Source organism: Cyanistes caeruleus, chromosome Z (assembly GCF_971803275.1).
Source record: "Cyanistes caeruleus chromosome Z, bCyaCae1.hap1.1, whole genome shotgun sequence".
Classification (NCBI taxonomy): domain Eukaryota; kingdom Metazoa; phylum Chordata; class Aves; order Passeriformes; family Paridae; genus Cyanistes; species Cyanistes caeruleus.
This window is the reverse complement of record NC_141732.1, coordinates 80117058-80144802: the sequence shown is the minus strand read 5'-3', so window position 1 is coordinate 80144802 and position 27745 is coordinate 80117058. Positions and strand designations below refer to the sequence as shown.

The following is a 27745-nucleotide window of genomic DNA, read 5'->3' as shown; positions in this document are numbered from 1 at the left end:
TTTGGGGTTTTTCTTCTTTTATTATTATATTTTTTTTTTCTTTTTACCCTTTTTAATAGACGCCTTTTTGCCTCGCTCTTTTTGTTTTTGCCTGCTGGCTCTGCCCAGCGCCGCATCCCTGCCGCCGCGCCCGCTCCCCGGCGTGGCGGGTTGATGGGCGCCGCGGCCCCGGGGCGGCCGAGGCTCCCCCGCGGCTCGGGCCGCGCTCCGCACCCGCGCACGGCGGCGCGGCTCCGGCAGCCCCCGCCCGCCTGCCTCCGCGACGGGCGCCGCGGGCTCTAGACGGGGATTTTTTTCGTTTTTCTTCGCTTTTTTGGGCAAAGCCGGAGCGAGCAGCGACTCTCTCCCTTCCCTTCCCTTCCCCCCGCATTTATTTTTTCCTTTTCTTTTTTTTTTCCTTTTTCTTTTCTCAGTTTTGGTTTTTTTCTTTTCGATTCGGTTTTTCTGTAAATTTTCTCGCAGCGGGCGGAGGCGCGGCCGGCGCATCCCCCCGCGGGAGGCGGCGGGACCCGCGGCCCCAGCGCGGAGACTGGCGCATGCCACAGCCCGCCTCGGCTCCGCTGCCCCCCGCCGCTGCCCCCCGCCGCCGCCGCATCCCGCCTGCCGGCCCCTTCATGCTCGGCGGACGACATGCCCGTTTTGTAGCCGGGGGCCCCTCCTCTCGTCCCGCATGTTCAGGACCAAACGCTCGGTGCTCGTCCGGCGGCTCTGGCGGAGCCGCGCGCCCGGCGGCGAGGAGGAGGAGGAGGCGGCGGCGGGCGAGCCCGGCGCGGCGGCGGCGGTGGCCGAGCCCCGGGCGCACTTGGGCGGGGGGCGCGGGTGCTGCCCGGGCAAGGCGAGCCGCGGCGGGCGGGCGGCGGCGGGCGCGGAGGCGGAACTGAAGGCTCTGACCCACGCCGTGCTGAAGCGGCTGAAGGAGCGGCAGCTGGAGGGGCTGCTGCACGCCGTGGAGTCCCGCGGCGGGGCGCGGACCCCCTGCCTGCTGCTGCCCGCCAAGGCCGACTCGCGGCTGGGCCAGCACTGGTACCCGCTGCCCGTGCTGCTCTGCAAGGTGTTCCGCTGGCCCGACCTCCGCCACTGCTCCGAAGTGAAGCGGTTATGTTGCTGTGAATCCTACGGCAAGGCTCACTCCGAGCTCGTCTGCTGCAACCCGCACCACCTCAGCCGGCTCTGCGAGCTAGGTACGGCGGCGAGGGATGGAGGGGATGCGGGAGATGGAGGGGTTAGAGGCGTGCAGGGCTTGGAGGGATGTGGGAATGTAGGGGAATGGCGGGCAGACAAAGTTGCAGGGGATCCAGGGTGGAGGGCATGCATCCATGCAGGGGATGCAGCGGTGAGGGGGCTGAAGGTGTGCAGCAGAGGGACGGGATACAGGGATGTGGCGAGTAGAGGGGATGGGAAGGGTGCAGGGGCTAGAGGGGATCCAGGGTCTGGAGGTGTTGCAGAGGTTGGAGGGGATGCAGGGAATGCATGTATGGAGGGGATACAGGGATACGTTGATGCAGCCCCACTCACCTCCCGGCCCACAAAACTTTTTTTTTTTTTTCCTTCTAGAGGGGAAAAAAAACCAAAACAAAAAAAACCAAAACAAAACCAACCCACAACAAACAACAAAACCCTGAACACGCACAAAAACTTTCCATTGCCGTGGTTTATGCATTTCCTTTTGTATTTAGGGGAGGGGGCGACGACCCCACCTCCGGGACCCCCTCCCTTCCCGGGGGCCCCGGCGCTGCCTCCCCGCCGTCCCCGCGCGGTGCCGGGGGATTAAGGGCCGGGCGGCCCCGGCGCTGCCGCGGCTCCTCCGAGCCAAGGAGGCCCCGATCAGACAGCCCGAGCGGCAGATAGCAGGGAGACTGGCGCCAGACGGCCCCTTTTGTTTATCTGACAGCTAAATATCAAGGCAATCACCGCCTCGCTGCCCTGCCTCCAACCCCCAGAGCTAAGACAAACAGTTTTGCTAAAAGAATGCCACTGTTATCATAAGTTCCTATCTTTTTTCTTTTTTTTTTTTTTTCTTTCTCATGGCTCTGCCTTTATTTTCTCTGTACTTCTCTAATTCCAGAGTCTCCCCCTCCACCCTACTCCAGATATCCAATGGATTTTCTCAAACCAACTGGTAAGTGGACTTCTTTCAGTGCAAGTGTAAGAGATAAAAAATGGCAAAACAGCCCCTTTATCAGGGAAAACAGCCTCCTGCCTTTGTCATGCGTTTTGCTTTTGGGTTGCTTGTGTGCTTCTCTGCCTCCTGCTATCCCTGTAAAAATTAACATATAATTTATCTAAACCACCTTGTGCAAAAAGTAGGATTTTAAAACTCTGGCAGGGAACTTCAGAAGGGATTGCAGTGCAGCGCAGGCCTGCTCTGCTTGAGTCAGCCAGGAAAACCATAGGCTCCAGTTGGAAATGGCAGTGCTTCTGCACCCCTGTGTGAATTTTTAGGGATTTAGGTTGGGATCCAGCACAGCATCTCCCTGATGCCTGGGAATCCCAGTGAACCTTGACAGATGGACTGGTTCGTTGGAAATCTAAGTTTTATAGGAGCCTAATCCTACCTCATCAGGCTAAAAAAATAAATGGGAAAAGAGTTTGAAAAGTTGTTTTTTTAACCTTTTTTAAATTTAAATTTCTCTGCACCACTGTGCATGCCTGTTGCTTGTAATTGAATGTCAGGGTGCCAGGGGAGAAGCCCATTTGAGGCTGGCACCAGCTCTTTTGCGGTTGTCTGCATAAACTCTTGGTTGGCAGCGAGCTCGCCGGGTGTGAGATAAATGAGGCTGGGAGAAGGAGGAGAGGTGGGGAGAGTCGGAAACACGAGCAGCTCGGGAGGAGCAGCTCCTGGCTTCCTGAGGATTAGTGGCTCTGGAGTGGGCTGGAGCACGGTGGTCTCTGTGGTTGTGTCCGCGGTCGGTCGGTCTCGGCAGACAGAGGAGGCACAGCTCTGCAGGGCAGCAAAGGTAGATATATAGATGCTCCAGAAGATCAGTACCAAATTGTTTGGTTGGGGTTTTTTGGCCGAAAGAGCAGTGTCTGTAAAATTACCTCTCCTCAGGGTCCCAGGGCTAAAAGAAACCCCAGCCTCGAGGCTGCTTTGGTGCGGTAGTGGGGTCTCATCCTGCCAGCTGCTCCCTCTGAGGCTGGACTGTTGTTCTCACCCTCTGCAAACTCTTGGGAACACTAATAAGTCTTTTTTTGCCTTGCGGAAATAAACAAAGCTGTTTAACAAACAATTGGGTTGCAAAGCCTGAGCTATCTTGCCTTGGTGTGAAAAAAATAGGAGATAAGGGCTCATGAATGAAGGAGGGACATTGGGAGTAGGTTCAGCATCCTGACCATGTGCCGGGATGCAGAAGGGTTGTTCTGTAACAGACTGAGGGTCTGCTGGATCATAAAGTTTTGGGGGTTTAGCATAATTTTGCATCCCTGCAGTGCTCCCCCAAAAGTTCCTTTTTTTGCCTTTATGGCTTTCCTCTGCACTCATTGATGATCATGGCATGGGATGCAAAGGGGTTTGGAGCTGCGGGAGAGAAGGGTTAATGCTTGGTTTTGGTTTCCTGTAAAGATGTTAGGATAAAATCTATTAGCAGGATTTAAACATCCAATCTGCCTCTGCCAGGATCTCATTTTCAGTTAGCCGAATGATATATTTATTCATTAGCAAGTGTTGACATAAGGTAGCAAAATGTGTGTAAACAGAAAAGCCGCAGAACATGAATGTGCCATTCCGAAAGGAAAAGTTATTCCTATCGGCCAATAGGAAGTGATTAACGCTGCCCATCGGAAACACAGAAACAACTGGGTTACTCACCAAAAAGTCCTCCTTTTTTTTCCTTTTTGAAAGAAAAATCCACTTGGCAGCTGAGCTCTGACTAACGGGGCTGTGACAGGCACCAGTGGAGCCTGGATGTCTGTGGTGGCAGGTGGGTTTTGCAAGCTCAGGGTTTCTCAGCATTTCCTCTGCAGGGGGACTCAGGGTTTCCCGTCCCAGCCTCGGTGCCATCTCCTGTGGCAGTTCCCCAGCTGCATGGTGAGAACTGTGGGAAGGTGTGAAGATTTTTTACCTGGCTGATGCCCATCAGCCATCTTCTCACCTGGGACCTTGGGTGGGAGCAGTGCCTGTGTTTAGGCTCTGCCAGTGGAGCTGGGAATGTGCATCCAGCAGGAAACTTCCACTTTTCCATCTTCTGTCATGCTTCCATCAAGCATGATAGTGGTGGTAAAAGTTTTTCAGGTGTTAAGTGCCATGTCTTACAAGTGCTTCATATGGAGAGACAGGCAGATAATAAACCTGGACTGGTGTGGGTTCTGGCAGAGATCATCAGGTCAGAGAATCAAAAACCAGTTTGTGTTGGAAAGGACCCTAAAGACCCTAAATTCCTGCTTCAGCTTCAACTAGACCAGGTTGCTGAGTCCATTCAGACTGACCTTAAATGTTTCTGTGATGGGGGATCTATGGTCTCTCTGGGTAACCTGTGCCATCATTAACCATTTCTCTCTTGAATCTTGTTTAAAACCCTTAACCGATGGGGATCAAATTGGTTTTTCTGGAGGTGATGGAGGCTGAGACAGGCTGCCTGGCAGGCTGGAGGAAAACAGGGATGGACAAGGAGCTGGGAATCCACTGCAGGCAATGAAATGCCACATCTGTGTTGGTAGAATAGATCTGGTATTTGTATACTTCTTGTAGAACAGAAAGATCTGCCCTTGATGGCTGAGCTACCTGAGGGAAAGCTGTGGGTCAGCCCGGCTTGCTCATTCATAAAATCCCAGAAGCCACCTGCAGCCTGGTCTTGGACACCTCCAGGGATGGGGAGGACTTCTGTCAGGAGAGGACTTTCACTCTCCGCCACAGGGGACATTGGCAGGGATGGATGATGGAGGTGTGTGGGCACTCAGCATTCCTGATGTCCCTGCTGGAACTGTGTCCAGCAGCCACTTGCAGCTGTGCTGAAAGCGAGGTGGATAGTTGTGCCCTCAAATAACTCAGGCAGATTTTTGACTCAGCTTTAAGTGGGACAAGAGGGGCTGCAAGTGTCTCTGTTGTGCTCCTGTGTGTGTTGTGGGACTGGGCTTGGTGGTGCTGGTGTATGAGAGTGCAGGAAACTCACTGAGATGTTGCTTCGGGGCCGAAAGCCCTCCTGTGGTGTCAGCTTTCAGGGGAGCTGGAGGTTTGGCAGCTCCCAGGAGCTATTTGACACCTTGCAAGGTTGGGCTGGTGGCCACAAGGAATAATTGTGTGTCTCCGCAATGGTTTTATGCTGTGGGAAGGCAGTGTTGGGAGGAGATTGATGTGTTCCAGGCTTGGACAAACGTCTGGTCCTGCCACCCCTCTGGTGCTGAAGGTAAAAGGAGTCCCAGTGCCTGCTGCAAGCAAAAGCCCTGGGCAGCTCTGTGGGTGAGTGCAGTACTGAATCCAGCCACACACAGGGCAGAGACCCCGCGAGGGTTCTGCCTTTGGGCTCATCCCATTCCTGACTCTCGTGGTTGGTCTAGAGTTGAGCTGCACCAGCTCTGGGTTTTGGAAAGGGAGTACAGGGGGTGATTCATGGATGAGAGGAGTTTATCTTTTGGGTGATGGGACATGGGAAGGGAGCTGAGGAGGAAGCATGGAAGCACATCCCCCCATTGCTAGGGTTATGTGTTTGAAGTTTGGATGGGATTCTGTCCTGCCTGATGTGATTACAGAGGACCTGGTCACATACAATCTCTACAGCAAGACAGTATGGAGAGGACCAATTATGTCCCTTATCCATAGCAACTCCTCAGGGAGCTGTAGCTGCAGGCACAGGGAGCCCAGCACAGGGCAGAGGAGTGGTCCAGCCTGTGTTCAGAAAGCATCTGTAGATCAAGGAGTTGAAGCCAGCACAGGGGAATGGCTGGGGAGTCTCCTGTCTGGACTATAACGGGTTAAAAAAAGTAAAACCCCTATTTCTTTAAAGCATAGAAAGCACGACGAGGCATTTAGAGAGCGTATCATATACAGTATTTCACAAGTAAGTCTATTTCCTGTCTCCTCTATTGTTTTCAGTTTGATTAAGTATATCCTGTTAAACTGTATATTCCTGTTAGGGCTTTTACTTTACTCTGATAAAATGAGGTTGTGCAGACAGGAATTTCTTATTCACTGGTATTTCAGGGGTGGGATCTGGCAGAATTGCTTTATCAGTAGGGAGAAAATCATCTCCGCTCTCCTGGTATTGGCCCTTGCTTTGGGATACAGATGTGAGTGAAATGAGGGCATAAAGAGCCCAAATTTGGTGAAACACGAAGTCCCTGAGGACCAGAAGTTTTCATGAACTTCACAGGTCTTCCCAGGCTTGTTCTTCAGCTTGTGGTCCCACACGGTAGTGACCAAAAAGCTGGAGCTGGTCTGTAGGACCAGGAGATTGGTGTTGTCTTCTGACTGTTGTCACCTGAAGGAGCAGGCTTAGGATAGAGAGGTCCAAACCTTGATCTCCAGCACCTGCATGCATCGGGAGAAACCTCTAATGGAGCAGCCAGTCTTACCCTGCCCTTTGGTGGTGCACAGAGGAGTAGGTCCAGTTGCCCAGGAGGTGGCAATAAGGTCTGGCAGCAGCTTCTGGTGGTGACAAAAATTGAGCGGGGCACCACAAACTCAGCCCGTTCACTGCAAAAGGGCAGCAATGAGACGTTTTCCTTTCGGTTCCCATTTTGGTGAGCTACAGGTTTTGGCTAAATTGGGTGCATAAAGCCACGATTTAAGCATTTTTGGAAGCTCGCTTACATCAGAACGGCGACAACCTTGATCTCCTTCGCCGGTGACTTGTCCAGAGAGGTGGCAGCCAGCCTGTAATTTCTGCCAGTCTATAATCAGAGCTGGCTGGTGATGAAGCACAGCCTTGACTGAGACAACAAGTTAGGGTGGATGCTTCTTGATGAACTACCGTCTCTGCACGGACAATTAGTAATCGCTTCCTGCTAAGCCCTTTGGAATGCGTGTTCTGCTTGGGGCGATGCTGGGAGCCTGCAAAGAACCACCTATATACTGACTTTTTTTTTTTTTCTTTTTTTTTTTTTCCCCTCTGCTCCAGCAGATTGTCCAGACTCTGTGCCTTCCTCCACTGAAACAGGGGGAACTAATTGTCTAGCCCCTGGGGGGCTCTCAGGTAAGACATCTCTTGTTGCTCTTGATCTTGGCCGTGGGTCGCGTTGGCTGAGGGTCCTGACAAAAGGCGAAGGCTGGGGGAGTTTTGGGAATGCACATCACTGAGAAGGGCATGCTCGGAGGGGGAGTTGGGTTTCATTTAGTAGCAGCCACGTACCTCTCGTGCAGAGGATGTGTTGAAATCCCAGACAAGGTTCTTCGTCCCTGAATGCCTGTATTTCCTTTGAATTCCAGCCTTATGTTCCATTCATTTTTGGGCTAAGGCAAGAAGAGGCAAAAGAACTGAGGCAGGAGAAGACTAAGCAATGTTGGTTGACCATTCAGTTGTGTGGATTATGGGAGCAGGTGCAGTCATACCTTAAAGAAGGATTTGGTGTCAAATCCTTGACTTGGTGGTGAGGGCGTCTCTTGCCTCTGGGATAAGAGCCCTGCTCAGATTTTGCTCCTGGTAAGGTCACCAGCATCCCCCATCTGATGTACAAGGCTCATGCCTGGGGAGGAAAGGTGGCCTGTTTTTTTATAGAGGATGTTGCAGAGAGAATTGATGATGTGTTTGTATCCCTTCCTGATATATTCAGTGATTTCCATTGTTTTGCCATCCCCTTCAGCCTCCAGTTGCAGTTACAGGATGGAGGCTTGTTCAGGTACTTTACCCATCCCTCTTGGAGTCTGCATAGAGACAGAGTGGTTTGGGTTGGAAAGGACCTTTGAAGGTCATCTAGTCCAACTCCCAACCCCATTTCCAAGGTGTGATGTCTCACCTCATGTCCCACCCCAGACTGGCCACCTCAATGTCTCTACCAGGATTAAAGTGTCTGAAACCATGTACCTGCAGGTACAGGCGGATGTTTGAAGGTGCTTGCCTTTGTGGGGATGTCTCCTTGATTTATGATTTATTCATCACCCTGAAACTGGAATTCAGAATTAGGTCGGCGGCGGCTGCACGCGCGCACGCATCTGCCCCTGCCTCTCTCCAGGAACTGCGTTTGGTGTGGATGTGATGTCTTTAAGTGAGCCTTGTTTGTTTTTCTTTGGGTGTAATATATACCCTGTCTGTTATTTGAGAGGGGAGCATATTGTTTGTTCAAAGGCCCTAATGAGAATTAATCAAACGTAGGGGGAGAGGGAACAGGAAAACTTGTTGCTGTTTGGGGTTTTTTTTCTTAAGGCAGAAGGATTTGCTTTTTTAATTTTTTTTTTTTTTTTTTTACCATTGGAGCCTATCGCTTCAGGGAATTAAAAAAAAAAAAAAAAAAAAAAGACAAGAAGCAAAACAACACAATAAGGATGTTGTTAGATCTTTTCTTCTTTTTTTTTTTTTTTTTTCCTTTTTCCTCCTGAAATACACCCGTAACAGAGGGGAGGAGAGAGTTCAGTTCCACAGGATACCACATGAAATAAGCAGAGGAAGTACTCGCTTTTAAAAGGGGGCTTTCTGTAAGGTTCAGCCTATTGATAACATCTCGTCTGGCAGCTCTGCTCCCGAAGGGAAGGCAGGAGGTGGGGGCTTGGCTGCAGGAAATAACATGGCTCGTTCCTGGTGCCTCCCAAAGGGCTGCGGGAAGGGGACCCCTAGCTCCTTAATTGAGCTTCTTCCCCAAATGAAAGCACATTTCCACCTGAAAGTACATTTTTAACTTACTTTATTCTATTGTTATTATTTCGTTGGATTTAACTTTTTTTTTGGGTTTCTCTCCCTTATCGAAGTTTCCCCCCCCGCCCCAAGCCTGGAAACAGAACCTTTTTACGATCATTAACCACTCTTTTTTCCTCCCCAAATGTAATTGTAGCCATTTAGTTTAATGAGGAGCTGATAGGAGAGTTGACTCTTGAAGGGATATGGTTAGCTACCCAAGCCCTGAATGCCTCCACATGAAAGAGCATTTGTTTTGAATTTGCTCTGATTTACTGGCATCTCCCTTCTGCGCGCAGAAGTGCAGTGCTGAAAATTCCCAACTGGAGAGACCCAGTCAAGAAAGGAAAATAAACGCACTTTGGAGCAATCCTCCAAAGCTCACTTTCTCCTCCTTTTTTTCTTACCCCCTCCTGCATATTTTAGTTAGCAGAAGAGTGTGTTTGAAGAGGGCTTTAATGAGTTATTGGCAGGGTACATGGCCAGCGCTTTGGCTTGGTCTTATCTGTGTTTGGGCAGATAGGGATGGGTGATGCTGGGTGGAGAATCCAGCATCCCTCATCCCCTCCAGACCTATACGTGTTGGATTTGCAGCTCATTGATGAAAGGATGGCTTAAGAAAAGGGGGTGGGAAAAAAAAATTATTTTGGTAATTTGGAAACTGCAGTGGGGGTGTGAGGAAAAAGACATCACAGGTGGTTGTTGGTGGTGCTGGGATTCTGCAGCACTGCAGCCTCTGGTCATTAGTGAGGTGTGGTGGATGCTGGTGTAGCAGCAGGGTCAGTAAACCTGATCTGACGTCTTAAAGAGTAGGATTTGGTGAGGAAGAGCACTCTCAGCAATGAGAACTTGGGAATGGGGCTAGCCTGGGATTCACGGCCACTCCAGCAGGGGAATGCATGGAGGGGTTGAGAGGATGGTGGCAAGGGGAGCATTGAAGGGGCTCAAAGTGAATGTCCTTGCAGCTCTCCACGAGGAGCCTTTGATGAGGAGGAGTCTCAGATCAGCCACTGCTGGGGTCTGTCTCTTACTGGGGCTGCAGGCAGTTGTGTTGATGGATACCAGAGGCTCTGGAGGATGTGTGGTGGGCGAGCGTGGCCGGGGGATGTACAGGGAGTGTTTCCCCCTTGTGATAACTGCCCTGAGCTGCTCCTTCCCTCCTTCCCTCCTTCCCTCCTTCCCTCCTTCCCTCCTTCCGTCCTTCCCTCCTTCCCTCTTCTTTCTGTTCTTCTTTGCGACCCAGGAATGCAACCCTGGGTAGTCCTTCACACCATGCTGGTGTACTCATCCCTCCTCTGCTCTCTCTTCCCCAGCCATCCCATTCTCTGTCTGCTGTGCCCCTTGCTTGCCCCAGGGCACTGGCTCTCGCTCCTGTATTCTTGGCTTTATTTATTTTCTTATATCATCTTTATTTTTATCGGTGGTCAGCCTGTGGGTAGGTCAGGACTCCGTGCTCACGTTTTCTCCCGCTGACACGGCTGTGCTCAGGTATTACTATTTTACTTACTGGTATTACTAGCCAGATCCTTTCTGTCCTCAGTGTGGTTAAAGAGCAAAAATATCCCATTGGAGATAAAAATAATTCCCGTAAATAGGAGACAGAGGGTGGTTTTCCTGTATTTTGAGCTGACTTGTTCTCAGCAGATGTGTTTGGTTGTGACTTCTTTCAAACAAGCAAAGCCATGCTTGGAGAGCCTGGAGGTGGCTGGCCCGTGGTTTGGTGGCATCAGATTGGTGGGAGCCAAATTCCTGGATGACCCATGGAGAAACCCTGCTCCAAGAGTAGAAGTGAGCTGGTGGTGTTTGGTGGTGCTGGGTCTCTGTGGAATGTGATCCACCAGCCCTGGACATCCCTGTCCTGACCCGTGTGTGGCGTGGGGCTGGTGGCTCTCTGCTGGTGGAAGGCTGTGGTGCCCATGGTGGGTGAGGAGGTGGCTCTCCAGCAGGACAGGTGAATAGTGATGGATCTGCTGGCAAAGCAAAGCTCTCAAGAAGTCCAGAGCTTGTCCTCAGAGAGGGAGAGCAAGTTTAGCTGGCTTGTGTCCTCTCCAAATCCACTGCTTTGTTATAGAGGTTGTTGCTAAAGTATCAAACCTGAGAGGTTATCCAGGTTTTGGCCCAATTCTGCCGATTTGCCCAAACTCTGGAAGCACCTCAGGGTCTTTAAGAGCCAGTGAATGTTGAGTGATGATGCTTGATGGCTGCTGGATTCAAGGTTCTGAAAGCCTTGAGGCTGGGAAACCAACAAGGCTCTTCTGTGGCAGGCACAGACTCAGTTTCTCCCTCCCAACTCCACACCAAAGAAGCAGGGAAAGGACTTCCCCAGGCTGGAAGAGCATTGGCATCATTCCCTACTCTGGCTCTCTGTGCTGTGGGACCTTGTCTGGTTTAAGGGACCTCTTGGCTGATTGACATTTCATTCCAAAATTGCGGACAGGCCGGGAATGTTTCACTATGCCTCTGATCCCTGCTGGTATCTGCTTGATGGGGAAGAAGCACCTTGTCCAAATCCGGAGATATTTGCCCCCCAAAGCGGCTTCCCGTTGCTCTCCCCTTGCCCATGTAAACAGGATCCTGTGCTGTTTCTCCGCCAGAGCCCTGCCTGTGTTTTCCCGTCCCCTCTACTTCCACCTCCCTCCCCTACGGAGTTTATAACCTCCTGTGAAATGCCTTTATTTACAAATTGGCATCCTATTATAATCCGAAATTGAGACATCTTCCTGTGGAACTAAGATTGTATATTTGTCCCAGGGATAAACAATTGCTTGGGAATTTTTTTTTCTTTAAGTCACTTATTTTTGGTTTATTTTTGAGCTTACGTCGTTCTAATATTTTTTAATTTGCTTTGAGCGTCGCAGGGCGTTGCACCCTTTCCTTCCCAGCCTCACTGTGAGACATGACCTCCTGCTCCTTGCTTACCTAAAAACCACAGTCCCGTCCTGGAAAGGACAAGGTTATCAGGGGTTAATGCCAGGATGACAGCACTGGAGCCTCTGGAGCAGAGCAGGCTGCCTGCCAGACTAGGAGCCTCCCGGCTCGCCTCGCACATCATCTGACCGTGGCCGACTGGGAGGAGGGAGCTGGTGCTTGGCACTGACCCCGGGCTCTTGGCTTGGCCACCCGCTCCGGTTCCTTCAAGCCCCATGAGGGCTTTTTTTTTTTTTTTTTTTTCCTTTTCTTTTTTTTTTTTTAAGGGGGTTCTCACCCTGTGGGGACCCCCCTGGGACACAGCTGGGATCCTCCTCCCAGCTCTGGGCGTTTCGCCGATTAAAATCCTTCCAAAGCAAATAGAATCCATTTAATAATTACTTTTAAGTGCTTTAGAGCCTCTTGAGCCTTTCCTAGATACTCTTCTACGGTGTGTTTTAAAGAAGAAATGATAGCAGGGGTGCTGCCCCCATTAAATAGTTCCAATCCATACCTGTACATCTTCATCAAACCCATTTTTCCAGATGCCGGTAGATTTTCCCAGCTGAACTCTGCCCTTGGAACAGCTGATGACAAAATGCAGAGGACTCCAGAACCAGCAGGTCCATCATAGTGGGGATGCTGGTGGGAACAGTGATGGGGGACCATGATGGGGTCCACCTGTGTTTTAATCCCATGACCTAGCACTTTTTTTAGGGGAAGAACGAGGCTAGGAAGGTGAATTTTGGAAGTTGCCAGTTCAAACCATGCTCCGCTCGTGGTGGCTGTCCCGGTGAGCGCCGGCAACTTGATCACTGGGGACATTTAAAACTCGATGGGACAAAAACACTCGTAGAGGAGCAGCCCCGGGCTGGCAGGGATGTGGGCTGCATCGTTTCCATCCCCGCTGTCTGCCAGTGGGTATCGCTTACACTAAAGGAACCAGTAACTTTAGCCACACGCATTTCCCTGCCACGGGCATGGGGGGATGCCTGTTTCCAGACACGGTGGCCAACACCGTAAACCTCCCTGCTGGCTTGCAACGGGGTGCAGCGTGTTTTAGGGTTCCCAGGAGAAAATTGTGTGTAGGGAGCCTGTCCCCAGCCCTAGCTGTGCTCCAGCAGGGTGACAGGCTGGGCGGTGGGTGGGTGCCAGCCCCTCTGCTGTCCCCCGCCGGCGTGAATGACCCACGCTGCAGCCTGGCCGCCTGCCTACTGTCACAAAGGAGCTTCCTTCCCAGTTTATTTTCAGCGCTGGGATATTATTAACCGCTGAGGCACAGTCTCTGTTCTAACCACCCTCGCTTTTTGCCTAAATCGCTTTGTTTTCGCCCGCCGTCGGCGTGCCGGGGCCGCCGGCGTGGCCGTGGTGCCGCCGCGGTACCGGCTGCGTCACGGCTGCTGTTGAGGAACAGAGGGCACGGAGGAGCCTGATCCTGCACGGGGCTGAGGGCAGGCAAGGGAAGGAGCTCGGCAGCTCACAGGATTTCCGCCTGCTGTCTTTGGATTAGCCCCTGGGTTCTCTTCTTTTTTTTTTTTTTTTCCTTTTCTCTGTTCTTCAACCTTTATTAATAAATGCAACATCTTGGGTGTTGCTGTCTGCCTCTTTCTCTAGAAGTTATTTTACTTTATTTTTTTTTTTTTTTTGCCATTTTTCTTCCATTTTCTTTTTCTGTTTTCCCTCTTTTTTCTTCTGTTTTCCTTCATCTGCTTTTTCTTATTTTTCTCCTTCTCTTCCTTCATTTTCTCCTTCTTCTCCTTTTTCTATTTTCCTTCTTTACTTTTTTCTTTTTTTTCTTCTTCTACTTGTTTTCCGTCTTCTTCCTGTTTTCCATCTCCTTGTTTCCCTTCTTCTTTTATTTTCCTTCTTAATGCAAGAAAAGAAATTTTCTGGGCAAGCATTGCAGGGATTTTCCATCCCCATCCAGGGGAGGGTGGGGGCTTGGATCCCCTGTGCACAGACTGCTGACACCCTTCGGGGGGTCTTTGCCCGTGGGCTCAAGTCATCTGTTCCAAAAAGGTTTTTCCAGGGTGTTTTGTGCTGCTGGGGATGTGATGTGGTGTTTGCTAACAGACAGCAAACTCTCATTTCTTTTTTCTTTTCCTTTTTATTTTTGCCCTGTTTTGTTGGTTTTTTTTAATCCCTTCCCTTCTTCTGGGTTGCCATTTAAATGCATGATGATAACTTTCACCCTGTTAATTAACAGGAAACATTGGGACAAGACAGGAAATTACATCAGTCTTTTATGAGGAAAGAGCCAAGAAAAAAAATGCAAGAAAACATAGTTATTAGTGAAAGGAAAGAAAGTGCCATGCGAGGGAAAAGAAAGAAAAGGAGAAAAAAAGAGGAAAAAACACTATCTCATAGGCCCTGCTTTTCCAAGGGAGGCTGCTCCAGTACTTGATTTTTATTTTTATTATGTTGAAAAATATTTGACTAGCAGGGTCACCTTTGCTTGAGCGCGACGCTCCAGCTTCCCGAGCAAATTTTTTTTTTTTATTTTCATGCATTTTCTCAGCTTCCTTCCCCAAACTGTGAGGCCTAGGAAGCTCTTGGCCAGGAGACTAATTTTGGTTTGGCTGCTCAGCCCTTCAAATTGGTCCCCACCCAGTGTCATTATCTTGGTTTTAACTTGCAAGGGGAAAAAAAAAAACAAAAAACCCAACAAAAAACCACCCTGTAAGAGCTGGCTCAGCCCTTCTCTACCCTTTTAACCTCACTACATAAAAAACCTACTGGCTTCAGCCTCCCTGGTCGGGTTGTGCTGGCAGTGCTGGAGGACCAGGGGTTGGTTGCAGGAGGTCCTGGTGATGCTCTCGGTGATGCTGCCCTGTGTGTGTAACCTGTGCCTGGCTCCATGGTCCCTCCTCATCCTCCTTCAGATCGTGTTGTGGTACTGGGGTTTGGTGAGCCAGATTTGGGGTGAAGTCCTGGCTCTTGTGACTTTTCCCTGAGCATGTGGAAAGGCAAATTTTTTGCTGTTAAAGGAATAGTTCAGTACTGTTTGGGCTCTTAACCCTAGTGGCAAATATGTATCTTATAGGTGTATGTAATAAGTGAGTAGATGGTTAAATATTGAGCAAAATCTATTCAACCTCTATAGGCTGAATATGTATGGAGATAATTTATTCACTATATTACATATATAATTATGTAAGATATATTCAACATATGCATATATTATGTAGTATATAGGTTGAATCTATTCAATATATTCATTGCATACTGAATATGTTCTATATTTGTATAGAATTCTATGTAATACTTAACACAGGTTAAAGAGATTTTGTTCATAGAAACCAGCACTTCATCAATAAGAGGTGACTTTGTGGTGGAGAAACCTGGCTGCTAGGGAGGTGGTGGAAATTCAGACATCTGTCACTTTCACACTGGTGAGGTAGGCAGTGGATCCAGTGATTTTTGGTGGTGGAAGGCTATGGGTTGAATTTATGTGTGATGAAAATTACCATGTGTCACTGCTGAGGAGGAGCCCCCTGCATGGTAGGTAATGCAAAATAATGCTGGAGGAGTTGCGTGTCTGCACAGTGGTGTGCAAGGTGAGGTTTTGAGTAGAAAAGCAGGTAAAATGGCAAAATAGTCAAGAAACTAAACCATGGGATGAGGTCCTGCTCGCCCACGCGGGACGGCTGTCAGTGACCCCCTGGCTGGGCTCCGGCAGCACCTTCCCAGGCAGAGCGGACAGAGTCAATAACTCCATAAAATCATTCTTCGAGCAGGAATCAAGTAACAGGAGTTTTATTTGGAAAAGGAGCTGGGAGCCTGAAGTTACATCACTGCATTTGAACTGATGAATTCATTTTCTTTGGAAGCCAGTCTGAGACTTTTTAGCTCACGATAAGGAACAAACCCATAAATCATAAGCAGAGGCCTGTAGTTTTACTGTTCTTTGTCACAGCCAAGCATGGAAAATGTATCCTGGGTGTCAAGAGCATGAAGCCTTGGCTCACCTGAGAGTTGCACTGCAGTTATTTTCTGGAGAAGCTGGTGTGGTGCCGGGCTTGCCAAGCCCCAGATTCCCTGGGATTTATCCCTGTGCGAGGATGCTCCTGGGTCTTAGTGATGCCGAAATCCCTTGGGTTTCAGCCCCATGGGAAGATGCTGCAGAATCCCAGTGATGCCCAGTTCCCGTGGGCTTTGTCCCCATGGGAGGATGCTGGTGGCTGTTGGTGACAGCCCAAATCCCCTGAGTTTTGTCCCCATGGGAGGATGCTGGTGGCTGTTGCTGATGCCACCCTGGTCATGGCAGGTCCCTGCTCAGGACTTGGCTTTGCCGTTGCTGCCAGAAGTGGGGTGAGATGAGCCACGAGGAGTTTTGGGACCCTTTTTTAACCTCTGTGCTGCCAACCTGCCCCATTTTATAGCCTGGGGCAAACCTCTGCTGGCCTCTGTCTGCGAGAAGGGGGAGCCAAGCTCTGCCGGAGCGCCGGGAGGGTTAATTACTTAATGAATATAATATTCTCTATAATTGCTACGCGTTATTAATCCAGAGCAAAGTGAGAGGCGAGAGGAGGGGTGTGTGTGCATGGCCAGGCTTGTGAACTCCTTCCTAGTCCCTTCTGTCTGTCCATCCCTTGATGGCCCCCTACCCAGGCAGGGGCTGGTGCTGTCCATGTGTCTGTCTGTCCATCCCTGGGCGGGGACCCGGGATGTATATATTCCATGTGCGGCGTGCTCCGCCGCCTGCTCTTAGGAATAGGCGTGATTAGATTATGAAGGCAGACAGAAGTAATGATTAACTTTTTCAGTCTGCCTGCTGTCTCCAGTCTGGCGCTGGGTGTTTTTTTTTCCCCCTAAGTAGGCCCTGGCCCCGCGTCGACAGGGTATTAGGTTGTAAAGAAAGCCAGGAGGAATGAAGGCAAGGGAGGGAGGGGAAAGGGGAGGGAGGGAGCCTTTTCCATCGGATCCGGGACTGGAATTTATTGGCAGGAATGCAGTAAATGCTCCAAATGCCAGCCCAGCTAAACAGTTTTCATAATTGTTACGGAGTGGGGCACGACGAACGTGAAAAGGACTTTTGTTCTTACTCTGCTTTTTCCATGGGTTTACGTCCCTGCGAGGGAGATGCTGCTCTGGGAAAAGTTGCTGGGGGAAGTGGGCTTTTTTTTTTTTTTGGTGTGGGGAGAAATATATATTTACGTCTGTTTTCAGTCTTTAGGGGAGAATTCTGGGTCAGTGTGCTGCAGGGAAAGGAGGTTTTTTCTTCAGTGTTGGAATAAGCACAGCAGTGATGCTGTGTTGTGTATGTGTATGTGAGTTCATTGCAGTTATGGGGGGAAAAATCCTAACACACACCTGTGTATTAGGCATCCATTTGGGTATCCCAGACTGCTCTGCTTCAGTTTTTATATTAAGGTCTTAACAAAGTATTTGTGTAACCCACATGGCTACATGTTGTCAGTGGAAAGTTGTGGCTTTCCTGGGGGCAGTATCCCTGCCCTCACCAGGGCATCCCTGGGTGCTGGAGGACCTTCCCTGCCTTGCATCAGTGTATCTTTTCTTTTTCATGGCAAAAGCTTTTTAAGGTCATCCTCTAAACCCCAGGGTGACTGTATTGAGGGGGGCTGTGACCCTGTGCCTGGCACGGCCCAGTGGCCTCTGATGGCTTTGGCATCTGTGGCGTGATTTATCCCAGAAAGGTGATGGGCAGGATGCTGCCACAGGAGCCTCCAGCACAGCCCAAGCCGGGAGAGAGATTCTTGGCAAGCTCATGCTCACGTCTGATTTGCATCGCAGTAAGTCAGGAGCCCTTTGTGTGCTGGTTTCTCTTTCTCAGAAGGTTTCTGGTTGAGATCTGGGTTGGGTATGGGTGGGGAAGAGGTGTGTCCTGGTAGCTGCTGAGGCTGGAGCATGGAGGTGGTTGTTCCTCTCTGGGAGCTGGGGCTGGTACCAGCCCTGAGTCACTTGGGGCTCCCAGTGCAGCATCTCATGAGTGCTGGGCTGTGCTTTCCAGACAAGTCTCCTGGCTGATTTGTTACAAAAGTGAGATTATTTTGGGTTGCCTCAAGGAAGGGGAGAAGGCTGGAGAGTGAGCAGGGCACTGGAGCACCTGCATCACCTCCTGACCCAGCAAGTCCCCACCAGCAGAGAACAGCAACGAGGACACAGGCAGCAAAAATAGGATTTCTAAGGGGATTCCACATGGATCAGCATGTCCTTGTGACTCTTTGGATGGCCTGGGAGTCTTAAAAATCCCATGGATTTTGGCAGGGCCACTCTGGAAGGGTCTCACCCCTTGCAGCATCCCTTTGTCCCACCCAACGGTCGAGTTGGAGCTTGGGGAAGGGATTCCCGTCCTACCGCTTTTTTGAAACAAGGGAAAAGTTTTCCCACACCTTTGAGGGGTGCAGAAGGAGAGGCAGATAAAGAAGGTTCTTTAAATTAAAACTTCAAAAATAATTAGGCTGACTGTATACTAAACAACAGCAAAGAGGCCCATTTACTGTAAATATTATGAATGGATTTGGCTGGCTTCTTCATCCCCACCCTTCCTCTAAGGCTTTTCTCTGAGCTGAGTCGAAATTCGGCCTTCAGACAGCACAGTACTCTATAATTTGCATGGCTGATGAGGCCTGAAGCCTGGTACGGAGGAAACTGGAGTCAGCTGGCTCCTCTAACCACTGGAGACAGGCAGACAGGCATTTTTGGTGTGTGCCTGCATATTTTCCCCCCCGCCCCACCACCTTGTAGCTCCGGCCTTGCTTGGCTTTTAAAGAGAATGGTCACAAGAAAAAGGTTCTTCTCTTCTAGAGTAGTTTTTAGCCGTGGTAATTGATTAATCACCGTAATTAGACAGTAGCAGTGACTAATAGGATGTTTATGAATCAAATTTCTGGTTTGGTGGACTCCATGAACTCAGCAGTTTCACTTGGGTTCTTTCTCTGCTGTCCTGTAAATGCAGAGGACATGGATCACCCTATATTTTTTAATATTTTTGGACATTACCCCTGGTCCAGCCTTGGCATCTGCCATAATGGTGTTTGCTCTTGAGTCTCTGTAGGTCTGCAACAACATTCTTGCAGGGTTTTTCTTTCTTTTTTTCTCTCTCTCTCTTTCTCTCTTTCTTTCTTTCTCTCTTTCTCTTTCTTTTCTATGTTCTTGCTGAATTAACCCTTGAAAAGGTCAGGGATGAGTTCCAGGCTGGGGGAAGGCTGACTCAGGCACCACCAAGCTGGGGTGGGAACTTGAGGGGATGCCCTCAGGGGTGAATCATCTCTATCCACCATCTCACCTGACCTCGTTTCTGTCCTGATTTCACAAGGGGGATTCCCAGCTGTGGGGAAGGTGATGGCAATTTTTGGTTGGGTCACCTGGGGACTGAGCAAAGCCCTCCCAAACTTTCAGGTCACTGTTAATACAAACCTGTACCAGAGCCCAAGAAAAATGGGGAAATATGAGACTCCTTCCCCTGATGGCTTCTGCCATATTTTATCCTGCTTGCCCTCATCAGACTCAATCTTAGTAAACATCAGCAAATTGAAATCTTGTGGTGAAACTTAACATTTTTTTTCGTGCAAGGTTGACTGATTTTGCAAGGAACAAGGAGCCATTTGAGTGATTGATTGGACAACTTGCTAATAAATTAAAAAAGTAATCTTAAGGCTCTTTAGCCTGCATGACTACCGTATATGCTGAGTAATAAGAGCCGTCTAATTAGACATAGACACAAATTTATGGTCTAGCCTGTCAATCCACGGATTAAGGACTGCCTAAGTACCTACTGACACGATGGGCTGTAATGCTCCTAAAGAGATGTTATGGTCTATCATGTCAATAATCCACAGATTAAAGGCTCCCTAAGTAGGTGTTGACGTGATGGACTGTCTCAGCTCTTGGGGGCTCTTGTGCTGGGCAGGTGGGGGGACCCCAGGGGCCCCCCCAGGGCGGTGCCATCCCTGCAGAAGGTGAGGGTTTATTTCTTCTGCAAACAACAGGAGCTTAACACAGCACCATGCTGGAAGTTAGACTTTCAGAAACCACCCCAGCCATCAAATGCAGGGGCTCCTGGTTGAGGTGAAGCTGTCTAGCCTTTGTGTGCTGGGAGATAAAAAAGGTTTGGGGAAAACATTGCTATGGGTGGAGTCTCCAGGCTGCCCACAAACTTTGTTAAAGGTACAAAGCCCCTTTTCTGCAGCAGGATATGTCCTTTAATGTGGATTTATCCTTTAATATGGGCATTTTTTTCCTTTGCTTTTGCTGAAAGTACCTGGAAATCTAGTTTTTAGGTATTTTTCTTTGTTTTGCTTCTCTCTTTGTTTATCTGTTTGGTTGGTTTTGTTTTTTCTTTTGTTTTGTTTTGTTCTGTTCTTCCACCCTGTAAATCATCTGAAGGACTAGAAAGGAAGTGGGCTTTTAAAGGATTACCCTTTTGGGTGCCTGTTTCTCTTTGTTTTAATGAGCACACTATGCTTCATGTTCTCCTCACCTTGATGTGATGCCTTTCACTCTCAAGTAAGGGGTCAGAGGATGTTTTTCCTGAGATCCTACAAAATCAGCATTTGCCAGTAACAGGAGGGGCGGAACTGTAGCTGGAGAAGTCCTGAGAACCCTCCAGAGGAGCATATAAAACCCCATAAAAACCTCTGGGTTCTGTGTCTCCATCTCTTGCATCTCCAAGAGTAGGAGAAGATAAGGGTCACAGCACTGTCCCGGACACACAAATGCCACTTAAGGTCAGCCAAGGGAGATTATCGGGCGTGAGACGTGCTGAGCTTGGTCTCAGCCCTGGCCCCAGACAGACACGTTGTGCTGACACCAGTCCAGACAATTTTTTTTTTGAGCACAAGTGCTCTGTGTGTGTGCTGGTGGATAAAGGAGGAAGGATTGTAATGTGTTCATCTCTCCTTGGCAATGCCCATGGCACTTTTTTTCCAGCAGAAGGCTGGCTCCTGGAAAGGCAGGCAGGCTGTCTTCAGGTCTTTGAGTCTCCCAACAGCACAAGGACGTGGAGCTGCTGGAGCCGGCCCAGAGGAGGCCCCGCAGCTGCTGCCAGGGCTGGAGCCCCTGTGCTCTGGAGGCAGCCTGGGAGAGCTGGGGCTGCTCCCCTGCACAAGTATTCAGGCTCCAGGGAGAGCTGAGAGCCCCTGGCAGGGCCTAAAGGGGCTCCAGGAGAGCTGCCCAGGGACTGGGGACAAGGCCTGCAGGGCCAGCACCCAGGCAATGGCTTGCCAGTGCCAGAGGGCAGGCCCAGCTGGGATATTGGCAAGGAATTGCTGGCTGGGAGGGTGGGCAGGCCCTGGCACAGGGTGCCCAGAGCAGCTGGGGCTGCCCCTGCATCCCTGCAGTGTCCAAGGCCAGGCTGGACAGGGCTTGGAGGGAACACTGGAAGGTGTCCCTGTCCATGGCAGGGGGTGGGACTGGATGGGCTTTAATGTCTCTCCCAACCCAAACCAGTTTTGATCGTGAGGACACTTCTGTTAGCAGTTCAGGGCAAATGCTACCATTGTGAGTATTGTGCCAGGGTTGATGTTTGATGGGAAATTCAGACCCAAGAATGAAGGAGAGGAGGAGGTGAGATGGAGAGAACTTTAGGAAGAGCATGATAAGATGCTCAGGATCAAAACTGCTTTTTTGGAAAGATAAATGTATATGTACATATATTAGAAAAAAGTGTACATACATAGTTCTGGACACTTCTACATTTGGACAGTTTAATTTGCCTCTAAACCTGATGTCATTGATGAAAGATTCAATTACAGGGATTTAAAATCCTCATCAGTAAGGCCGTTTTATTCCCATTTTCAGGGTTGAGTTGTTGTCACAGGTACTGGTGATAATTTTGACAGCCCTTGACATGGTCAGTGGGAGCAGTCCTGGTGGGTCAGATAGCCCAGCGTTTGCTAAACTTGCTCTTTTCTTTCAAGGCTGGTTGACTACAGGAAAACCTTTAGCTAAAAAAAAAAAACCAGAACAAAACCAAAAGATCCCAGCTTAGCTCCCCTTTACATTCATGAACCTGGCACTGGGACAAGGCTGAGATCTGAAGGACAACAGATCTAAAATAACCCCAGGACAGGAGCTGTGTTGCTTTAGTTTATTATAATTATTTTTTAAATTCAATTTTGCTAGAATTCTTTGGTTCTCTGTGAATTAAAAAAAGGAGAACTTTTTCTTGCCAAACTCCTAATAAAACTGCTGGAGCTTGGAAAGAAAAAGTATGGATGACATGCTTTCACCAGCTTAAAACTCACCATGCAACGGAGAGAAAAGCCACACCAGGAATTTCCTGCCACTTCCAAGCAAGGGCAGACGTGAGTCCTTCTGCCATAGCTTGGAAGAACCAAGGGTGGGACTTGGTAAATGTGGGTGTTCCTGTGGTGTCAGTGTCCCATGCCCACTGTTGTTTCTGCAGCTGCTTTTTGGGGTTTTTGCTTTGGTATCCCATCCTCCTGGATTTCTGTATGGATGAAGCATTTTCAGCAGGAGCAGGATCATGCCCTGAGCCCACAGACATGTGTACCCCCAGTGAGGAGAAATCCTTCCTGTGGTCTTTTACTGAGAAAGTGCAGGCAGGACTTGATGGTTTTGAAGGTCAAGGCAAGTGGTGAGGAACCTCTTGGATAGCTTCTTGTGCTGACTGACACGTTGAGACTTAGCTGGGATGATGCTTTTATGGAGGACATGGCAAAACTGAGGCATCCCCTCAGGAAAACCCAGGAAGATGCAAAAAAATATGGGAAAAGAAAAAAAAAAAAGTTTTCCAGTGGGAATGGGAAATGGGGAATGGGAAATAACGTTGTTCTGGGGCATCACTAGTGATGAACCATCTGCACCAAAATTACAAAAAATTGTTACCCCAGGGGCTTTGGGGTATTGCCTTGATTTCTCCCCTCTGAGGAACTAATGTGAATGGCTGTCCTCTGCAGACCTGACTATGAGTGATCAATACAACTAATTCCCTAAATTCCTGAGGGCAATTTCACTTTATTTTCAGTTATTTCTATACTATTATTTTTTTCACAATGAGCTTGCACAACGCACCGGGGGCGGGGAGTCTGCTGGAGCTTCAAGGCAGGATGTAATGGAAACCATGGAAAATCCTAATAACCCAGTGATAGCAGCAAATGGAGGGATCCTTAATAACGAAATAATAGTGCAGATGTTTATAGCATGAAATATTATCATTGTTTGCTGGGATATGGGAACGCTCCCAGTTTGCTGGGAGTTTTCCAGGCATTTAGAAAGGGATGTTTTTGCACCAAGGAGCTCGTAAAAACGACGCTTTTAACTCAAAACAGGGATCCCAAAGGGTTTGCATCCATCTATGGGCTGTCACACACAGGAGGATGTGTTGAGGAATTTTCCTGGGATCTGGGTTTTTGTGTGAGTTTGCAGCAGGCGGAGATGGGAGTTGGATGGTGGATGCCTGCCACGACCCCAGGTTGCACGGGGTGAACCCAGTAGGGTGTTTTTGAGCATAATACTTCTGTTTGCTTCATTTGCACAGATCCATGATTATTGCCACCAAAAAAAGCCTTTTGGGAAAAAAAAACCCAACAAACCAAAAAACAAAAAGTCTGTCACTGTAGGAAGCATCTCTTGAGTCACTTTTTCCTTCTCTCCTGCCACCTCCTCTCCTGTCGGAGTGATGCCACTGGCTTTTCCCACCCCTTTTCCTGGCGGATGCCAGAAACAGGGAGGCGGGTGGGAGCAAGTGGGCTCCTCTGGGGTCCCTGCAGCTGCAAAAAGCAGCTTTGGTGGTGGCTGGCAGGGAGGCCTGTGCATGTTTATCTGAGCTCAGCCCTTATATTCTCATGGATTTTTGACTAGACATGCAGTCAACAGCTGAAGCCCGCAAACGGAAGAGGCTCTGGCATATTTATACTGCGTGCTGGCACCAGCTCCTTAAAAAAAAACTCAAACATCCCGGATTACCTAAGATTCGTCCTTGAGGTCTGGTCACCCCATGTCATTCAGAAACCTAGTGGGATTCATTCATGAACTTCCAGGCCTCCATAAAGGTCTGTTCATTCATGGCCAAGGCAGTTTTCTATTTTTTTCTTTTTTTCTTTTTTTATTATTGGTAGGTTTGTCTTTTTTTCTTTTCCTTAAATGCTCTAGCAATTAAATAGCTCTCTGTAAGCAGCAGTGAACTGGCTGTTACATGGTCTTGACTAATGCAAGCACAAACACCAGGTGAAAAAGTCCTTTTTTCCCCCCCTGCCATCTCCTGAAGGGGATGCTTTTTATGTTGGAATAAAAAAACCCCAAACCTATAGGAATTTCAGCAGGGGTCCAATGGCTCCAAAATTCCCTCAGCGGCTATAAAGCAAAACCCAAAAGGGTCTGAACATCATGGGCAGGCTGACAGTGAGGAGGGAGGTAGTAGGTGGTCAACACAGATCCCCCTTTGGATTAGAGAGCATCCTTCCCCTGGATCCAGGGGCATCCCTCCCAAATTGTTTTCTCTCCCAGGCAGGTGGCAGAAACTCCAGTCCTGGGGGTGTTTCTTGTCCCTCTGGATGCACTTTTGCATGGAGGGGGACCCCATCTGGGTTAGTGGGGAGGAAGTAACTCAAACTGCCCTCCCTGCCCCTCCTCAGTCCCAGTTTTCAGCAGGACATGAAATTACCCACAGCAAAGTCTTGTGAGGCACCAAAAAAGGGAGTGGAAGGACAAACTGGGGTGCACCTCGACAGATGCTGTCCCAGGGACCACCCCAGCATGACCAGAACCCCCATCCCTGGTTTAACCTGGGAATGAGGGTCCCTGTTTTGAGACATACACAGTCAGGCCCATTTTTAGTAGCTGCCTCCAGCAACTGGAGAAATATTTTCCTCGCTGGCATAGAAATGAGGAAATTAAAAGTGTGTGGCTGGGCTTTTTTTTTCTTTTTCTTTTTTTTCTTTTCTCTTAAAAGCACAGTGCAGGGCTTGAAGGAGATGAGACCAAAACTGGGAAAATGGGCTTATTAATAGCAAAAAATAGAGAAAGCAGGCAGCCAGTGTGTTGCCCTGGGGAGGAAAGGGTTGTGGGGGGCTGCAGGAAGAGTTTTTGGTTGCTGGGTCGCCCACCATCCCAGCTCCATTAGTTTCTCTCATAGTTCAGGGGATTATTTTGGTAGTGCTCACTAATGTGCATTCCCAGCTTGATTTTTTTTTTCTTTTTTTTTTTTTTTTTAAATACTATTATAGAGATGAATAGTTCCCAGGTCTTAACATGCCTACTGAGGCTGGAAGGAATTACCCGCCGAGCAGCGTCAGGCTGCTTGGGATCCTCTGTCAGGAAAAGGCTTTCTCACATTTTTTCCCTCCTCCTGCCTTGCTTTTTCCTCCTACATCATTGCCATGCTGCATGGGGTAACTATGGAAAAGGGAGTTGAGAGAAGGCCTACATGAATGAATTTCTATTTTTTTTTTGCAAGGTTTTTGGCCATTTTTGTTAACACACGTGAGATTTTTTTTGGTTCCCTCTGTCTTTTGGTGCTTTCTGTAGGTTAGGGTGGCATCTTGTGTCCCCCTGCTATCCATCACCCAGGCTCTGCAGGCAGGGAAAAGCCCCATGAACCAGAGCAGTCAAGTTCTCATCCCCTCTGCTCCCATGGGGTGACTTTCAGTGCGGTTTTCTTAGCTACACCTCATTTTTTCAGTGTCTGTGCACAGTAGATTGTCACTTATGGAAATAAATCCATCGTTCAGTAGGTGAAAACCGGCGGATTTAGCTGTCTGGTTTCACAGGCATCTCGTCTCTCCTGTTGGCACTGGAGGGGTCCTGGTGCTGGTTTGGGTGAGGGTGGCTGTGTCATTGTCATTGGCTGTGTCATTCAGGACCAGTAAATACAACTAGAACTAGACACTGAAACAACAGAGGAGTGCCCCAAACCTGGAAAGGTTTATTTTGGAAAGAGTGGCTGCACTGTGGACATTGATGCATGCATGGAAAGGATCGTGAAGACATGGGCAGGCAAGGTCCTGCCAGTTCGTATTAATTCCCTTGATGCTAAAACTCTCCTTTTTTCCTTTCTTTTCTCCTGTTTTTCTGCAGATTCTCAAGTTCTTCAGGAGCCAGGGGATAGGTCACACTGGTGTGTGGTGGCATACTGGGAAGAGAAGACACGCGTGGGTCGGCTGTACTCTGTCCAAGAGCCCTCCCTGGATATCTTCTATGATCTACCTCAGGGGAATGGTTTCTGCCTCGGACAGCTCAACTCAGACAACAAAAGCCAACTGGTGCAGAAGGTGCGCAGCAAGATCGGCTACGGCATCCAGCTCACCAAGGAAGTGGACGGCGTGTGGGTGTACAACCGCAGCAGTTACCCCATCTTCATCAAGTCGGCCACACTGGACAACCCCGACTCCAGGACGTTGCTGGTTCACAAAGTGTTCCCAGGGTTTTCCATCAAGGCTTTTGACTACGAGAAGGCGTACACCTTGCAGAGACCCAACGACCACGAGTTCACGCAGCAGCCATGGACCGGATTTACCGTGCAGATCAGCTTTGTGAAAGGCTGGGGCCAGTGCTACACCAGACAGTTCATCAGCAGTTGCCCCTGCTGGTTGGAGGTTATTTTCAACAACCGGTGACTCGAGACAGAGTGAACTCATGACATCTATACTACTTTGCTGCTATTACTTCCTTCTGAGTGCTTGCTTTTCATGCAGACTTTTTTTTTGTTTTTTGTTTTGTTTCGTTTTGTTCACCCTTCTTCGTTTTTGAGAAATAGCTTATGAAAGAATTTTTTTGTTTGTTTGTTTGTTTTTTTGTTGTTTTTTGCCTTTGGGGTATTTTGATAAATATATCTATTTTTTAAAAGTGTGAATGACCAATAACTCTCAGAAGGGCGAGAGAAGGGTGCAGTGGGGATAGATCACACGAGATAATTACTTCATGCCTCCGAAAGGATTATCCAATGGGGATCGACGGATTTGAAAGCCACTAGCTCTATATTACAGCTCCTTCTCTTGGACAACAAAAGGAGATGACTGTATTTTTGTACGCACCACCTTCCCAGTGACGGTGACACCAAGACCCCCTTCCCCAGCAGTGCTAACCCCGTGTTGCCGCCGAAGGATGGTGCAAAACCTTCCCAGACAGGTCTCTTACCGACCTTTTGTGTTTCTCTTGTTGCTGGGTTCATGTCTTGTCACTGTGTTCATTGTTCCACTGCTTTTTCTATGTTTTTTATGATCGTGGATTGATGTAAGGGGAGAAAACAACAGTGGAGGGACTTCGGGCATGGCCCGTGCTTGATCATTTGAGCTGAGATGTGAAGTGACAGAATTCTAAACCTAAAAAAAAAAAAAATAAAAATTTTGAAACAAAACTAAAGAAAAACAAAGGGGAAAAACAAGAGAAAAAGTGTTCACAACAGTTGGTGTGTCATAACCTGCTTAGATCAGGTTATCCAGGTACCATCTTATCTGGAAATGCAGTTGTGCTTTCATTTCTTCTTGAATTCATACACAAGTATGATACTTTTACACTGTTCTTAGCTCAATGAGCATGTTTAGACCTTAACATAAGCTATTTTTCTAAATATAAAGGTTTAATTGAACAAGAGAGCATTCTTCTTGGAACTTTAGCATTGTAGTGCTTTGGAAAAAACACCCACACAAAAGAAAGGACTCCTTAAAAAAACCCTGAGATTTATTAAAGAAAAAAAATGTATTTTATGTTATATATAAATATATTATTACTTGTAAATATAAAGACGTTTTATAAGCATCATTATTTATGTATTGTGCAATGTGTATAAACGAGAAAAAAGTAAGAAAGATGCACTTTGCTTTAATATAAATGCAGATAACAAATGCCAAATTTAAAAAAAAAAGAAAAAAAAAGAGAACACAAGATTGGTGTTTTTTCTATGGGTGTTATCATCCAGCTGAATGTTTCTTTTTCTAAAGGAGTCTATGTTCCATTAAAAAATAAAAACGTACACTTGATCCCAAACTGCGCCAAGTGGCCTTTTTTGTGGTGTGAATGAGGCAGACTGGAGAGATGCTGCTCTGTGTGTGTGCTGCATGGGGTCAGTGGTGGGAGCACTCACCACAGCCCTGAGTGGGGCCTCTCTGGGGTGGGAAACACCTGGGTGGGATCACCCTGAGCCTTGGGCTAGGTGC

General features: G+C 48.6%; 1 protein-coding gene across 2 annotated transcripts; it reads left to right on the top strand.

The window, feature by feature from the left end:
• The first annotated feature begins 570 nt into the window (after window positions 1–570).
• Window positions 571–27575, top strand: SMAD7 (SMAD family member 7). 2 transcript variants are annotated; one of them, XM_086867475.1, is made up of 4 exons: window positions 571–1181; window positions 2066–2119; window positions 7053–7127; window positions 25668–27575. In XM_086867475.1, the coding sequence occupies exons 1-4, from the start codon at window positions 671–673 to the stop codon at window positions 26204–26206; spliced, it is 1179 nt and encodes a 392-aa protein (XP_086723601.1). In that variant the 5' UTR covers window positions 571–670; the 3' UTR covers window positions 26207–27575. The 2 variants fall into 2 exon arrangements, with proteins under 2 accessions (XP_086723601.1, XP_086723602.1); XM_086867476.1 differs by having other exon boundaries at window positions 573–1181; window positions 7056–7127.
• Window positions 27576–27745: the final 170 nt, after the last annotated feature.

What these genes read in the sequence shown, in the direction of transcription:
- SMAD7 (XM_086867475.1), top strand. Translation starts at nt 671, where the DNA reads ATGTTCAGGACCAAACGCTCGGTGCTCGTCCGGCGGCTCTGGCGGAGC. An exon ending in CAGCCGGCTCTGCGAGCTAG is followed by an intron (nt 1,182 to 2,065) that starts GTACGGCGGCGA and finishes CTCTAATTCCAG; the next exon opens with AGTCTCCCCCTCCACCCTAC. An exon ending in AGCCCCTGGGGGGCTCTCAG is followed by an intron (nt 7,128 to 25,667) that starts GTAAGACATCTC and finishes GTTTTTCTGCAG; the next exon opens with ATTCTCAAGTTCTTCAGGAG.